The 14,230-nt window shown below is 45.9% G+C and overlaps 1 protein-coding gene across 1 annotated transcript in view; it reads right to left on the bottom strand.

Moving 5' to 3' along the window:
• LOC114661405 (otoancorin-like) overlaps positions 1–14,230 on the bottom strand; it is a 57,161-nt gene extending 42,931 nt beyond the window's left edge. The window contains exons 1-7 of the mRNA XM_051934330.1: positions 14,013–14,230; positions 9,415–9,496; positions 5,347–5,475; positions 4,015–4,247; positions 3,501–3,604; positions 516–616; positions 168–307 (exon numbers count right to left, since the gene is read on the bottom strand). Coding sequence (XP_051790290.1) covers positions 168–307; positions 516–616; positions 3,501–3,604; positions 4,015–4,247; positions 5,347–5,475; positions 9,415–9,453 — 746 coding nt within the window. The 5' untranslated portion in view covers positions 9,454–9,496; positions 14,013–14,230. The remainder of the gene's footprint in view (positions 1–167; positions 308–515; positions 617–3,500; positions 3,605–4,014; positions 4,248–5,346; positions 5,476–9,414; positions 9,497–14,012) is intronic.

Here is a 14,230-nt window from a genome sequence, read left to right as displayed (position 1 = left end):
GGCCCTGTACCTGCATGCTATTTGAGGCAGAGAGAAGCAGGCCCTAATGAGCAAATCTGAAAGATGGTGAAATGTGACTTGGTAAGATACCAGGATATAAAGCTGCAGAGCAGTGAGATGAGATAGGACCAGACTTAAGTCCCCACACCTCCCAGATGATCTCTCACCTGTATACAATGGAAGTGTTGCTCATGTCAAACCCAGAGCCATTGATCCGTTTGAGGAAGGCTCTGGCGGTCCCATGTTTGATGTCATACATGGAGTCCAGCTGTTTGGTGGCATTGTCATAGTTGATGAACATCCTTATCTGTAACAGAGAATACAGGAGCTCATGTGTTGTTAACAGTCAACATTGAAGAGACAAAATTAATGGAAGCAAAGGAGAACAATCCAAAAATAAACATCAACACACCCCAAAATCACTGCAGACTGTGCAGCGCCACCCAGCTCTGTAGACAGCAGGACACAAGCTGACATTAAACAGCAGAGAATGGAGAGCTTTACACCACACTCACCTCACCCAGACTGATTTTATGGATTTCCTCGACAGGCAGGTGGATGATGTACCTCCCCAGGAACCACAGGTTTTCAGCGGTGACCCAGGAACTGGAAACTTCTGTAGGGTTCAAAGAGTGACAAGTCAGCTTAGTGCCCCAACTAAATGAAAGTCACCACTCCATCAAAACACCGGCTCTTTGTGCTCCGTTAAGAAGCCTGACCTCTCCTGAGTTTAAAGTGTGTGGGCAACAAAAGAAGACGACCATAAAGTAGAGTGCTTTTTGGTAGTCTGTGTGGCACCCTATAAATATTAGATAGATAGATAGATAGATAGATAGATAGATAGATAGATAGATAGATAGATAGATAGATAGATAGATAGATAGATAGGAAAGGCACTATATAATAGATAGATAGATAGATAGATAGATAGATAGATAGATAGATAGATAGATAGATAGATAGATAGATGTGAAAGGCACTATATAATAGATAGATAGATAGATAGATGTGAAAGGCACTATATAATAGATAGATAGATAGATAGATAGATAGATAGATAGATAGATAGATAGATAGATAGATAGATAGGAAAGGCACTATATAATAGATAGATAGATAGATAGATAGATAGATAGATAGATAGATAGGAAAGGCACTATATAATAGATAGATAGATAGATAGATAGATAGATAGATAGATAGATAGATAGATAGATAGATAGATAGATAGATAGATGTGAAAGGCACTATATAATAGATAGATAGATAGATAGATAGATAGATAGATAGATAGATAGATAGATAGATAGATAGATAGATAGATGTGAAAGGCACTATATAATAGATAGATAGATAGATAGATAGATAGATAGATAGATAGATAGATAGATAGATAGATAGATAGATAGATAGATAGGAAAGGCACTATATAATAGATAGATAGATAGATAGATAGATAGATAGATAGATAGATAGATAGATAGATAGATAGATAGATAGACGTGGACAAATTTGTTGGTCCACTTACAGCTCTTTGAAAAGTGCTGCCTGCCCCTTGAAAGGTGATGAAATGACAAGTGGTTGTCCCCTGTTTACCAGCAAACCTTTTTTATGTCATCGAGTAAAGCAAAGCAAGTGTGACAAGAGATCAAATGTTGCTTATCCTAGAAAGACCTTCAAAAATTGCCTGGATACATTTGATGGGACCCCTGGAAGAGATCATCTGTAAATAAATTTGACTGATTTTTCAAACTGTCTGTCTTCTTGAATTCGTATCACACTCGTCTTTAATCATGTAGTCAGTCATTCAGCCCATTTAAATGGAGAAAGGTCATCACTCTGCTGTTTGGCATCCTCGTGTGTCCCACACTGAACATGGACCACAGCAAGCAAAGGAGAGAGTCGTCTGAGGAGATCAGAGAGAAAATGGCAGTCAAGCATGTGAAAGGCAAAGGCTAGAAGACCATCACCTCCAAACGGCCTGATGTTCCCATGACAACCACTGCAAATAATATGTAGAAGTATGAAGTCCACGGTACTGTAGCCAATCTCTCTGGATGCGGTCACAAGAAGAAAATCGACCCAAGAGTGGGCAGAGGGATAGTGAGCATGGTAGACAAAAAGCCAATGACAACTTCCAAAGAGATACAAGCTGAACTCCAAGGTCCATCAGTGTTTGATTGCACCATCTGTCGCTTTTTAAGTGACGGTGGGTTCAATGGAAGAAGACCCCAGGAGGACTTCACATAAAGCCAGACTGGAATTTGCTCAAATGCATATTGGTAAGCCACAATGCTTCTTGCAGAATGTCCTTTGGACAAATGAGACCAAACTGGAGCTTTTTGGCAAGTCACATGAGCTCTACATCCACAGATGAAAAAAATGAAGCTTTCAAAGAAAAGACGGCCAACCTTGTCAATCACAGGCCTGTAGCTGGCAGTACAATGAGGTCAGACCTGCTCAGTTCCACCACAGGCTTCTATTTCTAGTCCTTAACGTATGAACAGAGCAGGCCCAGCTTCAAGTGTCCATGAATTGAACTTGTTTCTTTCCATGTTTGAAGTCCCCAGCATGCAGAATATTTCATCATCATTAAGAAGTTGGTAGCATTTATATGTACACATACCACATTAATGTTATGACAGATAGCTCATATAAGAAATAAGAAATTTGACAAATGACAGGAGACCATCCCATCCATTAAGCCAGTTTGCTTAGTTCATAGCTCAGCTGTCCCAACATCTCATCCTGATACTTCGTAAAGGTTCTCAAGTTTTCTGCCCCAACTCCATGTCTCGGTGCTTTCTCCCGGATTCCCACAACTCTTTGCGTGAAGAAGGGCTTCCTGGCCTTCAGTCCTAAATGCACTTCCCCTTAATGCCCACCGGTGTCCTTAAGTCTGTGATTCACCATTTAATTCTGCTGGATCTGCTTTATTGAGGTCTTTTAGAATTTTAAAGATCTGGATGAGGCCTCCACATCGTCTCCTCTACTCAGAGTTAAACAGGTTTAATTTGTCAACCTGTCCCAGTCGGACGTGTCCTTAAGTCCTGAGATACACCTGGTTGCTCCTCTTCATGTGCTGCTAGGTCTTTCTTGTAGTGTGAAAATGGAAAAATTTACAATCATCGTAGCCACAAACACAGTCTTGTGAAATCTGCTGGACCTCCAGAAGAAGCATTGTGCACAGCGTGAATGGAAGAAGAGCTGGTCAACAACTGTCGAGAGACATTTATTAAGTGAACTAGGATGTCACAAGCCTGGAGATGTTATCCTTGGAAGGAAATCGGATGTGACCCGGATCGGACTTGTATTGTGGAGATTTGGTTGGAGAACCACTGCAGACCTCCAGAACAGACACCGGAGACTCCCGCTCAGGCCATTTTCTAATATGGCAGTGGTGTGGGCCTGCTCAAACGGCCCCACTACCTCCCCAAAGACAGAGACACATAAAAAGTCAGAGGAAGACCCCCCCCACCACCACCCCCAGCGGCCATTACCGGTCAACTTGGAGGACTTCTGTAGCCCTACGGTGATCCAGTCGTAGACGGCTCTTTGGGTGCTGACGGACAGCTTGTCATAAAGGTCCTTAAAAATGGCTGTTCTACAAGAGAAGGATGAAAGGGTCATCTTAAGATTTTCAATTTTCAATTATTTCTATCCTGGACCCTTCACAAAATGTTGACTTAAGAAGCTTCACACATTGTGAAGTAAAAATGCCTTTCTGTCTCCTTCTCGTATGACCACTGGGGGGCGCCGGTGCGAACTGCTTATCTCACAATTGCTATCACAACTCACCCACTTCCACCCTCTACTAACCCCTGCTCGACTCTAAACCTTCACATCCATTTTTACTCCTGGGAACGTGAAAACGTGCCATCCATCAAAGTGGCCGAATGACCAACCAAGTTTCAGATTTGCTGCCGTGGAGGTTCGCGCTCTTCTCCCAAACAACGCTCCCCCTAAATCGTAGCCTCAGACTAAAGAAACCAAAAAGAGGTCTACAGGGCCTACATATTCCGGAAGGTGTCCTCAGGCATGTCCCGGGGGAATTCTCCCAGCAGGTCCTTCTGGACGAACTCGCCGGAGGAAAGCCTCATGACAGCCCCCATCAGCTCCACACAGTCGGCGGTGTTGAGCGCCGGCAGACACCGATTCCTCACGGTGATGAACAGGGACCGGTTCCCGCTGGGACTCTGCATCAGGGCCTCTTTAATCAAATCAAAGTCGATGTCAATCAGTGCAGTCTGCAAGACACAAAAGGTGGGCTCAGGTGGAGGTTGGGACACCTTCAGCCTGTAAGATTAGATTTAATTCTGTTATCAATCACACAACTGCTGACCCTTGGGATGGTCATGCCAGGTTTGTTACTTTGTTGAAAATCACAATAAAGAAGGATACAGGAACAGTCTCTGGTGTCCGCGCAAAAGATCTAGGGATCTGCTACCCAATGCAGAGGAATAGACCCTGGATATGTCACCATGCACAAAATAACCAAAGGAGAGACTTTACGTGGGTAACCTCAGCCCATAGGAACACACAAGAGCCCAACATCTTAATTTGGTCCATGGAAGAGGCAACTGGCATCTCATCCAGAGCAGAGACTTCATTTATGTCACCTAAGCTCAGAGGAACCCCAAAAAGTGCCTTCAAGTATCTCACCCTTGACCCCAAAGCAACTGGACAGATGTCAAGTGTGTCACCTCAACTGCAACAAACGTTTCTTGGCATCTTACCGTAGTCTGAAGAAGAGTTTGCATGTATCTAACCTGAAGAAGAACCAGGCATGTGGCCTCAGCCCAGGAGTATCACAGAAGTAGGTCCTCTTGTTTTGCTCCGGTGATGGAGGCTGAACTGACCCCATTTGTGATTTCATTGCGACCAAAGTGGACAACCCAAGGTATTTCAAACAGGTCCATAGTAATAAAATGGAGTACAAATGCAAGAAACCAGAGCCAACAAACCCCCTGGCACACCAGAAATGAACCACCAGGAACTTTGGGAGACCCTCTGGATTTATATGGTGGAGGGCAGTGCCTGGCGGTGATTGGCAGGTGGTCCCGACTCTTGGGGAACCACCCACATAACCCATGGAACATAGAAAGGGCATAGGAAACAAAGCAGATAATACATAAAGGTAATATCAACATGCCTCAAAGGCTACCAACCACTCACTGTGGCCTACTGATACAGAAGGGTATGAACCACAGACACCCACCGTATACCAGTCTGAACCTGAAAAATCCCAGCCTGGTCCAACCATGGGTTAAAGTGAGGCTTCCTTCTTCACGCACATCCACCTACCTGCATGCAAACTCCAACCCCATCGGTAAAAAAGACACAAACCTGCTCCTTCCTCCCACAAAGCAGCAGCCTCATGGCGGTCAAGAACTGTTGGTTGTCCAGTGTCATCAGCTCGGACAGCAGCTGCTTCGGTTCGGAAATCAGGTCCTTCTGGTAGTTTCTGAGGATCGACTGAAAGAGAAAAAACAGAACAAGCAGGGGCCTGAAAAGACGTCGCTGCTAAACGAATGTAAACTGTTTTGCTATTTTGTTTTTTTCCAGTTATTCCAAATCTTTACGCCCTCTCTACCTTGGGTGTCACTCCCTCTGATGGTGTCACCCTGGGTGGTCTGAGCCCCTCCATGTGATGCCACTGATTCCCTAGGCGTTCCCAAGCCAAGCGAGTCATATAATGCATGTCTTGGGTGTGCCGCAGGGTCTCCACTCAAGCTCTAGGGGGAGCCGCTTGGGGGACATCCCTACGACATGACCAAATGACATCACCGGGCTCCTCTCGATCCGGAGGAGCAGGGACTCTACTCTGAGGCTCTCCTACCTGGAGTCCCAGGCCAGCCCACCCTCCCTTCCACGGCTCGTGCTCACCATCTCATTGTTTCAGTCATCACTCGCAGCTCATTGAGTGTAGGTGAGGACAGGGATGAAGATCAACTGGTAAACGTTAAGACCACCACTGTGGACCAGGACAATTGCCACCACTCCAATCTGCTTATCGCTCTCATGTTTTCCATTTTCGTCACTCATGGAGAAGATCCCAAGATACTTGAACTTCTCCGCTAAGGGTAATTGTCCATCCCCTCAACTGAAGAGAGCGATCTACTCTTTTCCAGGAGAGAACCAGGACCTCAGACTTGAAAGTGCTGATCCTCATTCCAGACGCTTGACACTGCAGGTCACTGTCCGATCAGGCAATAAGGACAGTATCATCTGCATAAAGTGACGATGCCACCCTCAGCCTCCCTAACGGGACACCCAGATGTCCTCAGCTACACCTTGACATCTTGTCAAGTGGCGAAGGAAATTGGTAACTGCGCTGCTACAACAAAATTTGATGCGTCTGAGCAACTGGTGTGAGAGTGGAGGAGGCAAGAAGAGGTAAAAAACAAAAAAATGATGTGCTGTAATTTTTAATGGGCTGTGGCAGATGGTCAGGACCCATGCCAGGCCGGGACGTCCCTTTGCCACTAGATCCAGGGGATCAGCCATGGGAGCCATGCTATGTCCCTTGGAACCTTTGTTGGCAGCCCCCCTGGGTTGCGTCGGGGCCACTTTCATGGAACACCGGAGCTCATCTTGGTTGGGCTCAATGGCCTCCGCCAGGGGGAGCTGTATGGCTTAACGAGCCCGTCTGGGCGGGAGCGCAGCCACACCCAGAAGTAGGTCAATGAGCACCTGCAGCACTTCCGGGTGGGCTATAAGAGGAGCCTGCAGCCACTACTCAGGGCGCCAGAGTGGTGGTGAGGAGGAGGATGACGACGACGAGGAGGAGAAGGAGAAGGAGAAGGAGAAGGAGGAGGAGGAGGTGGTGGTGGTGGTGGTGGTGGTGGTGGTGAAGAAGGAGAAGAAGAAGAAGAAGAAGCTGTTGCTGCCGCCGCCACCCTGGGAGGAGTGGAAAGAAGAGTGTAATTTGGGGTGATTTTTCTTTGTATTTTGGGACTGTGTTGTGCCTGTGGGGTTCACACAGGTGAAGAAGAAAAATAAAAGTTCTTTTGTTTATTTTACACGTGCCTCCGTTGTCAGTCTGTGTCGGGTCGGCGCCAACCAAACGCCAATATCACAGGGCGTATAAGGGTCTGATTTTATGATTGGGCGGCACGTTAGCGCAGTGGGTAGTGCTGCTGCCTCGCAGTTAGGAGACCCAGGTTTGCTTCCTGAGTCCTCCCTGCGTGGAGTTTGCATGTTCTTCCTGTGTCTGCGTGGGTTTCCTCCCACAGTCCAAAGACATGTAGGTTAGGTCGATTGGCGATTCTAAATTGGCCCTGGTGTGTGTGTGCCCTGTGGTGGATTGGCGCCCTGCCCGGGATTGGTTCCCTGCCTTGCGCCCTGGGATTGGCTCCAGCAGACCCCCGTGACCCTGTGTTTGGATTCAGTGGGTTGGACAATGGAAGGATCGATTTTTGCAGGTTTCAAGACCAGACTTATAGGCGTGTATTTATGTTACGCATTTTATTATTTTCATGTTTTTCATTTATTATTTAGGGCAATTGTGTTATTTTTACCTGTTTGTGTTTTTGCTGTTTATTGAAATGGGTATGGTTTAGGGTCTGGGAATGGATTAATTCATTTTCTATTATTTCTAATGGGGAAAACTGATTTGGACTTTGAACACTTCAGAGGTCAAATGGCCTCCTGAAACGAATTAAGTTCGAAGTACGAGGCACCTCTGTATTACGACAGATAACTCACATAAGAAATCTGACAAGGGAGAGGAGCCCATCCCATCCAGTTGTCACCCATTGGTTTAGCTCATAGCTCAGCTGTCCCAACAATCTCATCCAGATCCTCCTTAAAGGTTCTCAAGCTTTCTGCTTCAACTGCAAGACTCGGTAGTTTGTTTGCGATTCTCACAATTCATCATGTAAAGACGTCCTTCCTGGCTTCAGTTTTAAATGCACATCCCTTTAATGTGCATAAAGAAGTGCTCCATGGCTTCAGTCCCAAATACACAGATAGCTCATGTATGCCATTTCCTACTGTACATATGCGTCCGCTGTGTCTAAACATTTATAAAATCCTTACGTAACATGGACCCAATATGTCTGTGTCTGTGTTATAACACAAATCTACTGCCTGCACACACGTTGAAGTATATCATCCATCCATCCATCCATCATCCAACCTGCTATATCCTAACTACAGGGTCACAGGGGTCTGCTGGAAGCAATCCCAGCCAACACAGGGCACAAGGCAGGAAACAAACTCCGGGCAGGGCGCCAGCCCACCGCAGTGAAGTGCATCATGCACAGTAAGAACGGAGTCTGGTTGTCTCCACTCAGCTGCTTGCCCACACTGAGACAGCAGAGGAGGGTGACGTCCCCAGTGAATTCCTCAGCAGAGAGAAATGGTGCCATGATCCGAGTTTGTTCAGGGAAGGAGTGACTGGAATGGGTGGTAAGAGAGAAGCGAGGCTGCGGGGTGGGGGGGCTATGGTTGGGATCGGGGTCAACCTTCCACACCCTTGCAGGTAGAAGTGGTCACTGCACCAAAAAGGTGTTTACCTTGAGCTTCAATGGTGGAGAAGGGTGCCCTGTAATCTAAAGACCACAAAGTTTGAGCCCCACTGCTGTCATTTCAGATTGAGAAAAGCAGGTAGGGACAGAAATTTAGTGTGGCTTTAGTGCGGCTTTACAGACACACTTCAATCCTGGAACTGATTCTGAATTTGGCAGGAAGGGACCCCCCCCTGCCCCCAGGAACAGATTTACAGTGGTGTTGTGGCAGAGTCAGAAGGTGAGCTGGGACAGAAGATCTAGAAGACTTAATCCCAAGGCACACAAGTCTCAAAAATGCCTACTAGAGGGAGAAATCCTGTCAAAAACCCCTGCTAGATATAAAAAGGACCACTTAGAATCTTTAGCTGATATAAGAATTATCATCACAAAAATGCTCCGTAAGTACATAAAGCTCCCAAGATCACACAAGACAAAAAAGGAGCAGCCAGCAAGGTGCAATCCAAGATGTCCCAAAACGCAATCCAAAAGTCAAAAAAAAAAACAGCAAAATGGCCAAAAATCCCGTGAATCAAAATGACAAAAGCACAGCAAAAACAACTAGCAGCACCCGCCAAACCCCCTTGGCACACCAGAAATGAGCCACCAGGAACTGTGGGAGACCCTCTGGATTTATAGGGCGGAGGGCAGTTCCTGTCATGTGGCCCTGCCTCTTGGGGGGGGGGGCACCCACAAAAACCTTTGGAACATAAGAAAGGCAATAGAAAACAAAGCAGATAACACACAAAGGTAACATCGACATACCTCAACAACTCAAAATTCATCGAAAACGACAAAGAACAAGACTTTGAACCCCCGCCGGGAGAGGAACCTTAACTGAGATATAACAATCACCCCCCCCCACCCCAGCATTTGTATTAGGAAACTCTGCCACTCTACATACCGTGATGTGCTCAACGTTCAGGGTGCGGTTCCTGACCATCAGATACCGGAGAGCTTCCAGCGGATTCCAAGACTCCTTCTTACTACACGGGGCAGAACAAGAGAAGAGCGTCAAAGTTAATCAGGACTCGGGTATTTACATATAAGAAATATAAGAACAGACAATCCACTATTCAGTTTTAGACAGGGGTGCTGTTTGGAGGAAAGCAGGGATCTCCTCTTACAGTTTGGACAAAAACAAATAAATTAAATGAAGTAAATACACAAATCAAATTACTAGGAAATGTGACCAAGAAATGAATAGAGAGAGGAGAAGAAGGTTAGGAACAGGCGCTGATACCCACCACATGACAAACCACCTCAGGATCCCAGATTAGGACCCGAGTGCCTCAGCACCACACTAGTTCAGATGGAATGGAACAAGTGGTGAGGTTTGTTAGGGTGGCTGGAGTGCCAATTCTGCCACCAGCCCCCAAGTTTTCCCTGCAGGTTGGTGGGCCTACTTGCAGATTAACGTCATACCCAGGACGGAGCAATTGCAGGGTAAGGGCCTGGCTCTGACGCCCAATGGAGTGGAATCACTTCAGGCGTTTACGGGATTTGAACTGGCAACCTTCCGATTGCCTGCGCAAAACAAGAATAATAACTAAAAAATTTATTATGTCATGAAATATAACTTTTTGTTGGTTATTTCTTCATATATTTATCAATTTTTTTCTTCATTTATTTATTTCATTGGCACACAAGCAACATGAAATACGCCCTGAAATGAACACTGTCACTTTTACTTGTCAAAGTTGAGAGGGCGGGCTCTAGCGAGTATTGCATTTTGATTGGTGAATCGTCAGCAGAGAGGAAATTTTAAAGATACGGAATTAAAATAAGACGTTACGTTACAAAATCACAAACAAATGAAAATTGTGCAACTTGTAATGATTTCTTCACAAGACTGGGTATTGGGTAATGATTTGTAAGTGAATCAAATGAACGAGAATTGTGAGACTGGTTCTCGGGTAGTGACTCATTCGTTAATCAAAACGAGAATCGTTAGTCTGGTTCTGGGGTAATGATTAATTCACAAATCATATACACAAGAATTACAAGACTTTTTCTCAGGTAGTGACTTATTTGCGAATAAAATGAATGAGATTTATTAAGACTGATTTTTGGGTAATGATTTGTAGGTGAGGGCGGCACGGTGGCGCAGTGGGTAGCGCTGCTGCCTCGCAGTTGGGAGACCTGGGGACCTGGGTTCGCTTCCCGGGTCCTCCCTGGGTGGAGTTTGCATGTTCTCCCCGTGTCTGCGTGGGTTTCCTCCGGGCGCTCCGGTTTCCTCCCACAGTCCAAAGACATGCAGGTTAGGTGGATTGGCGATTGTAAATTGGCCCTAGCGTGTGCCTGGTGGGTGTGTGTGTGTCCTGCGGTGGGTTGGCACCCTGCCCGGGATTGGTTCCTGCCTTGTGCCTTGTGTTGGCTGGGTTTGGCTCCAGCAGACCCCCGTGACCCTGTGTTTGGATTCAGCGGGTTGGAAAATGGATGGATTTGTAGGTGAATCAAATGAATGGGAATTGTGAGATTGGTTCTTGGGAATTGTCTTATTTGCAAATCAAATGAGGAAGAATTGTTAAATTGGTTCTCAGGTGGTGACTCATTTATGAGTCAAATGAACGAGATTCATTAGGACTGATTTTTGGAGAGTGAATCATTTGCCCTGCGGTGGATTGGCACCCTGCCCAGGATTGTTTCCTGCCTTGTGCCCCTGTGTTGGCTGGGATTGGCTGCAGCAGACCCCCGTGACCCTGTGTTCGGATTCAGTGGGTTGGAAAATGGATGGATGGATCATTTGCCAAATAAATTAACAAGAATCGTTAAACTCGTTTGTGACTCATTCATGAATCAAAACGAGAATTGTTAGTCTGGTTCTCAAATAACAATGTGCTTGTGAATCAAATAAATGAAAATAGCGAGACTGGCTCTCAGGTAGTAAGTCATTTGCGAATAAAATGAACGAGAATCATTAAATTGGTTCTCGGGTAGTGAATTGTTTCGAGAGTGAAAACGAGAATAGTGAGACTGGTTCTCAGGTAATGACTCACTCGCGAATCAAATGAACGAGAATTATTAAACTGGTTCTCAGGTAGGGCCTCATTCATGAATCAAAATGAGAATTGTTAGCCTGTTTCTTGGGTAGTGATTTGTTTGCGAATGAAATAAACAAAAATAGCGATAGCGGTTCTCAGGTAGGGAATCATTCGCAAATTTAAAGGAATGAGAATCGTTAAGACTGGTTTTTGGGGAGTGACTCGTTCACGAATCAAAAGAGTCGAGACTCAGGATTCAGGCAGTTCTTACACATAAACGCCTACCACCGAAGCAAAAGACGCCGAGGACGTCATACTGGACGCGTATGTACTTTAGCTCTCGTGTTGAGCTCCATTGAATCGATTCATTCGGGCTCACAAATCGGTTCATATGATTCACTATAAAATAACAAATTGTTTGCGGGTTGCCCATCACTAGTCTGAATCTACTGGAAATAGAAGACGTTTAATGGTAGTTATGTTACGGATTAAGAACCCAAGACCTCCGGGTGTCTTGATGAATGTAGCTCCTTAACAGATAGTTGATGATACTCTAAACACTCAGCTGTTTAATGCAGTGCGCTAATTCCCACTATTACCGTATCTACTCGCAGATAAGTCGGGACTTGATTTTATCGTATAATTTCTGGTATTTTATAATGTCGGTTGTATAAATCGAATGCGGAAAACTCACCCTATTGGTCCCAGAGATTCTGATATGCTGACGCCCACCTGAGAGAGTAACCACGTGGCACACGGCCTTTTATTTCTATGTATTGTGCCAACGTGACCACACGGTGATACCCAAACTATTCTGAAGTGATGTTTGCACTGTTTTGTGTTTTTTGTATCTCACACCCTCACACACCTTTATCGTAAGAGCATCCCTTATCTACGATCAGAAGAAAATTTTAAATTAAAAGTCATTGAAGTAATGAAAGAAATTGGGAACTGTGCTGCTGCAAAAAAATTTGTTGCATCTGAGAAACTGATGAGAGATTGGAGAAGGCAAGAAGATGTAAACAATTTTAGTGTTGCATTTTTGAAGGGGCGTATAAGTCGGGGTCCGATTTTATGATCGATTTTTCGGGTTTCAAGACCCGACTTATACGCGAGTATATACGGTAATGGCACCTGGTCACTTGATGATTTCATCGAGATTCCCCTTTGGTGATTTCAGCCCATGGACCCATCGATTGTTCCACTGCAGAAAAGCGTTACAGAGTGTGTCACACACGTGCGATTAAGAAACAACCTAAGGGCCCATTTGGCTGTAATTCCACTCCTGACCGAGAGTTGGCGCTGTCGCCTAATATCGCTCCCCACCCCCCATCTGTAGATTCGATGACTGACAGCAAGACGAGTCATGACATCACGTCCGGTTTTCGCTCTCCTTGACCCGCCTCTTCCTCTCCACTGACCTCCTAACCGGCTGTACCTCCATCTGCAGGCAGTCTGTTGCTAGACTCGCGCCTGAAAAGACGTCGCTGCTAAATGAATGTGAACTGTTTTGTTATTTTGTTTTATTCCAGTTATTCCCAATCTTTACTCCCTCTGATGGTGTCACCCTGGGCGGTCTGAACCCCTCCACGTGACGACACTGATTCCATGGGCGTTCCCAAGCCAAGCGAGTCATATAATGCATGTCCTGGGTGTGCCACAGGGTCTCCACTCAAGCTCTAGGGGGAGCCGCTTGGGGGACATCCCTACGACATGTCCAAATGACATCACCGGGCTCCTCTCGATCCGGAGGAGCAGGGACTCTACTCTGAGGCTCTCCTACCTGGAGTCCCAGGCCAGCCCACCCTCCCTTCTACGGCTTGTGTTCACCATCTCATTGTTTCGGTCATCACTCGCAGCTCATTGAGCGTAGGTGAGGACAGGGATGAAGATCAACTGGTAAACATTAAGACCACCACTGTGGACCAGAACAATTGCCACCGCTCCAATCTGCTTATCGCTCTCATGTTTCCCATTTTTGTCACTCATGGAGAAGATCCCAAGATACGTGAACTCCTCCGCTAAGGGTAATTGTCCATCCCCTCAACTGAAGAGAGAGATCTACTCTTTTCCAGAAGAGAAGCAGGACCTCAGACTTGGAAGTGCTGATCTTCATCCCAGACATCCAATGAGGCAACGAGGACAGCATCATCTACATAAAGTGACGATGCCACCCCCAGCCACCCTAATGGGTCACATCCTCAGCTACGCCTTGACGTCCTGTCCATGAAATCCACAAACAGGAGGGGTGTGTACACCAACGGCCTCGTCCATTCCAGCCCCCCTAATCAACTCCCATCCCTTACTGTCTAACTGTCTCTGCCACCCCCTCACCACCTGTGGTGGGCATACGGACGTAATAATGGCTGCCATCACATCCTCCAGGTAGGCGCTACACGCTGGTGGTGCTTGAAGTTGGCTCCCCACTCCCTACGTAAAGCGCTTTGAGAATGAATGAATACTAAAAATGTGCACAAATTTAGCTTTAAGGACGTCAGCGCTCTACAAAGGTGGTTACCTGGCAAACACAAAACCATCAATGATAGCTGTGAAAACAAGAGTGAAAGAAAAGAATATTTTAGAGTGGGCTTGAGGTTGGCCGCAGCGTGGCGAAGGTGGTCTCTAATGTCTTTTCCTCTCCCTCCAGCAGATCCATTACCTTGAAGATATTTCCTTGCCAAGAATTCATCCTGAGAATAAACAACACACAGAGAGGGAATTAGGTCAATTAAAAGA

The sequence above is a fragment of the Erpetoichthys calabaricus genome, chromosome 11, assembly GCF_900747795.2.
Source record: "Erpetoichthys calabaricus chromosome 11, fErpCal1.3, whole genome shotgun sequence".
Classification (NCBI taxonomy): domain Eukaryota; kingdom Metazoa; phylum Chordata; class Cladistia; order Polypteriformes; family Polypteridae; genus Erpetoichthys; species Erpetoichthys calabaricus.
Note: the sequence above shows the minus strand (reverse complement) of the source record. Positions and strands in the feature narration are given on the sequence as shown.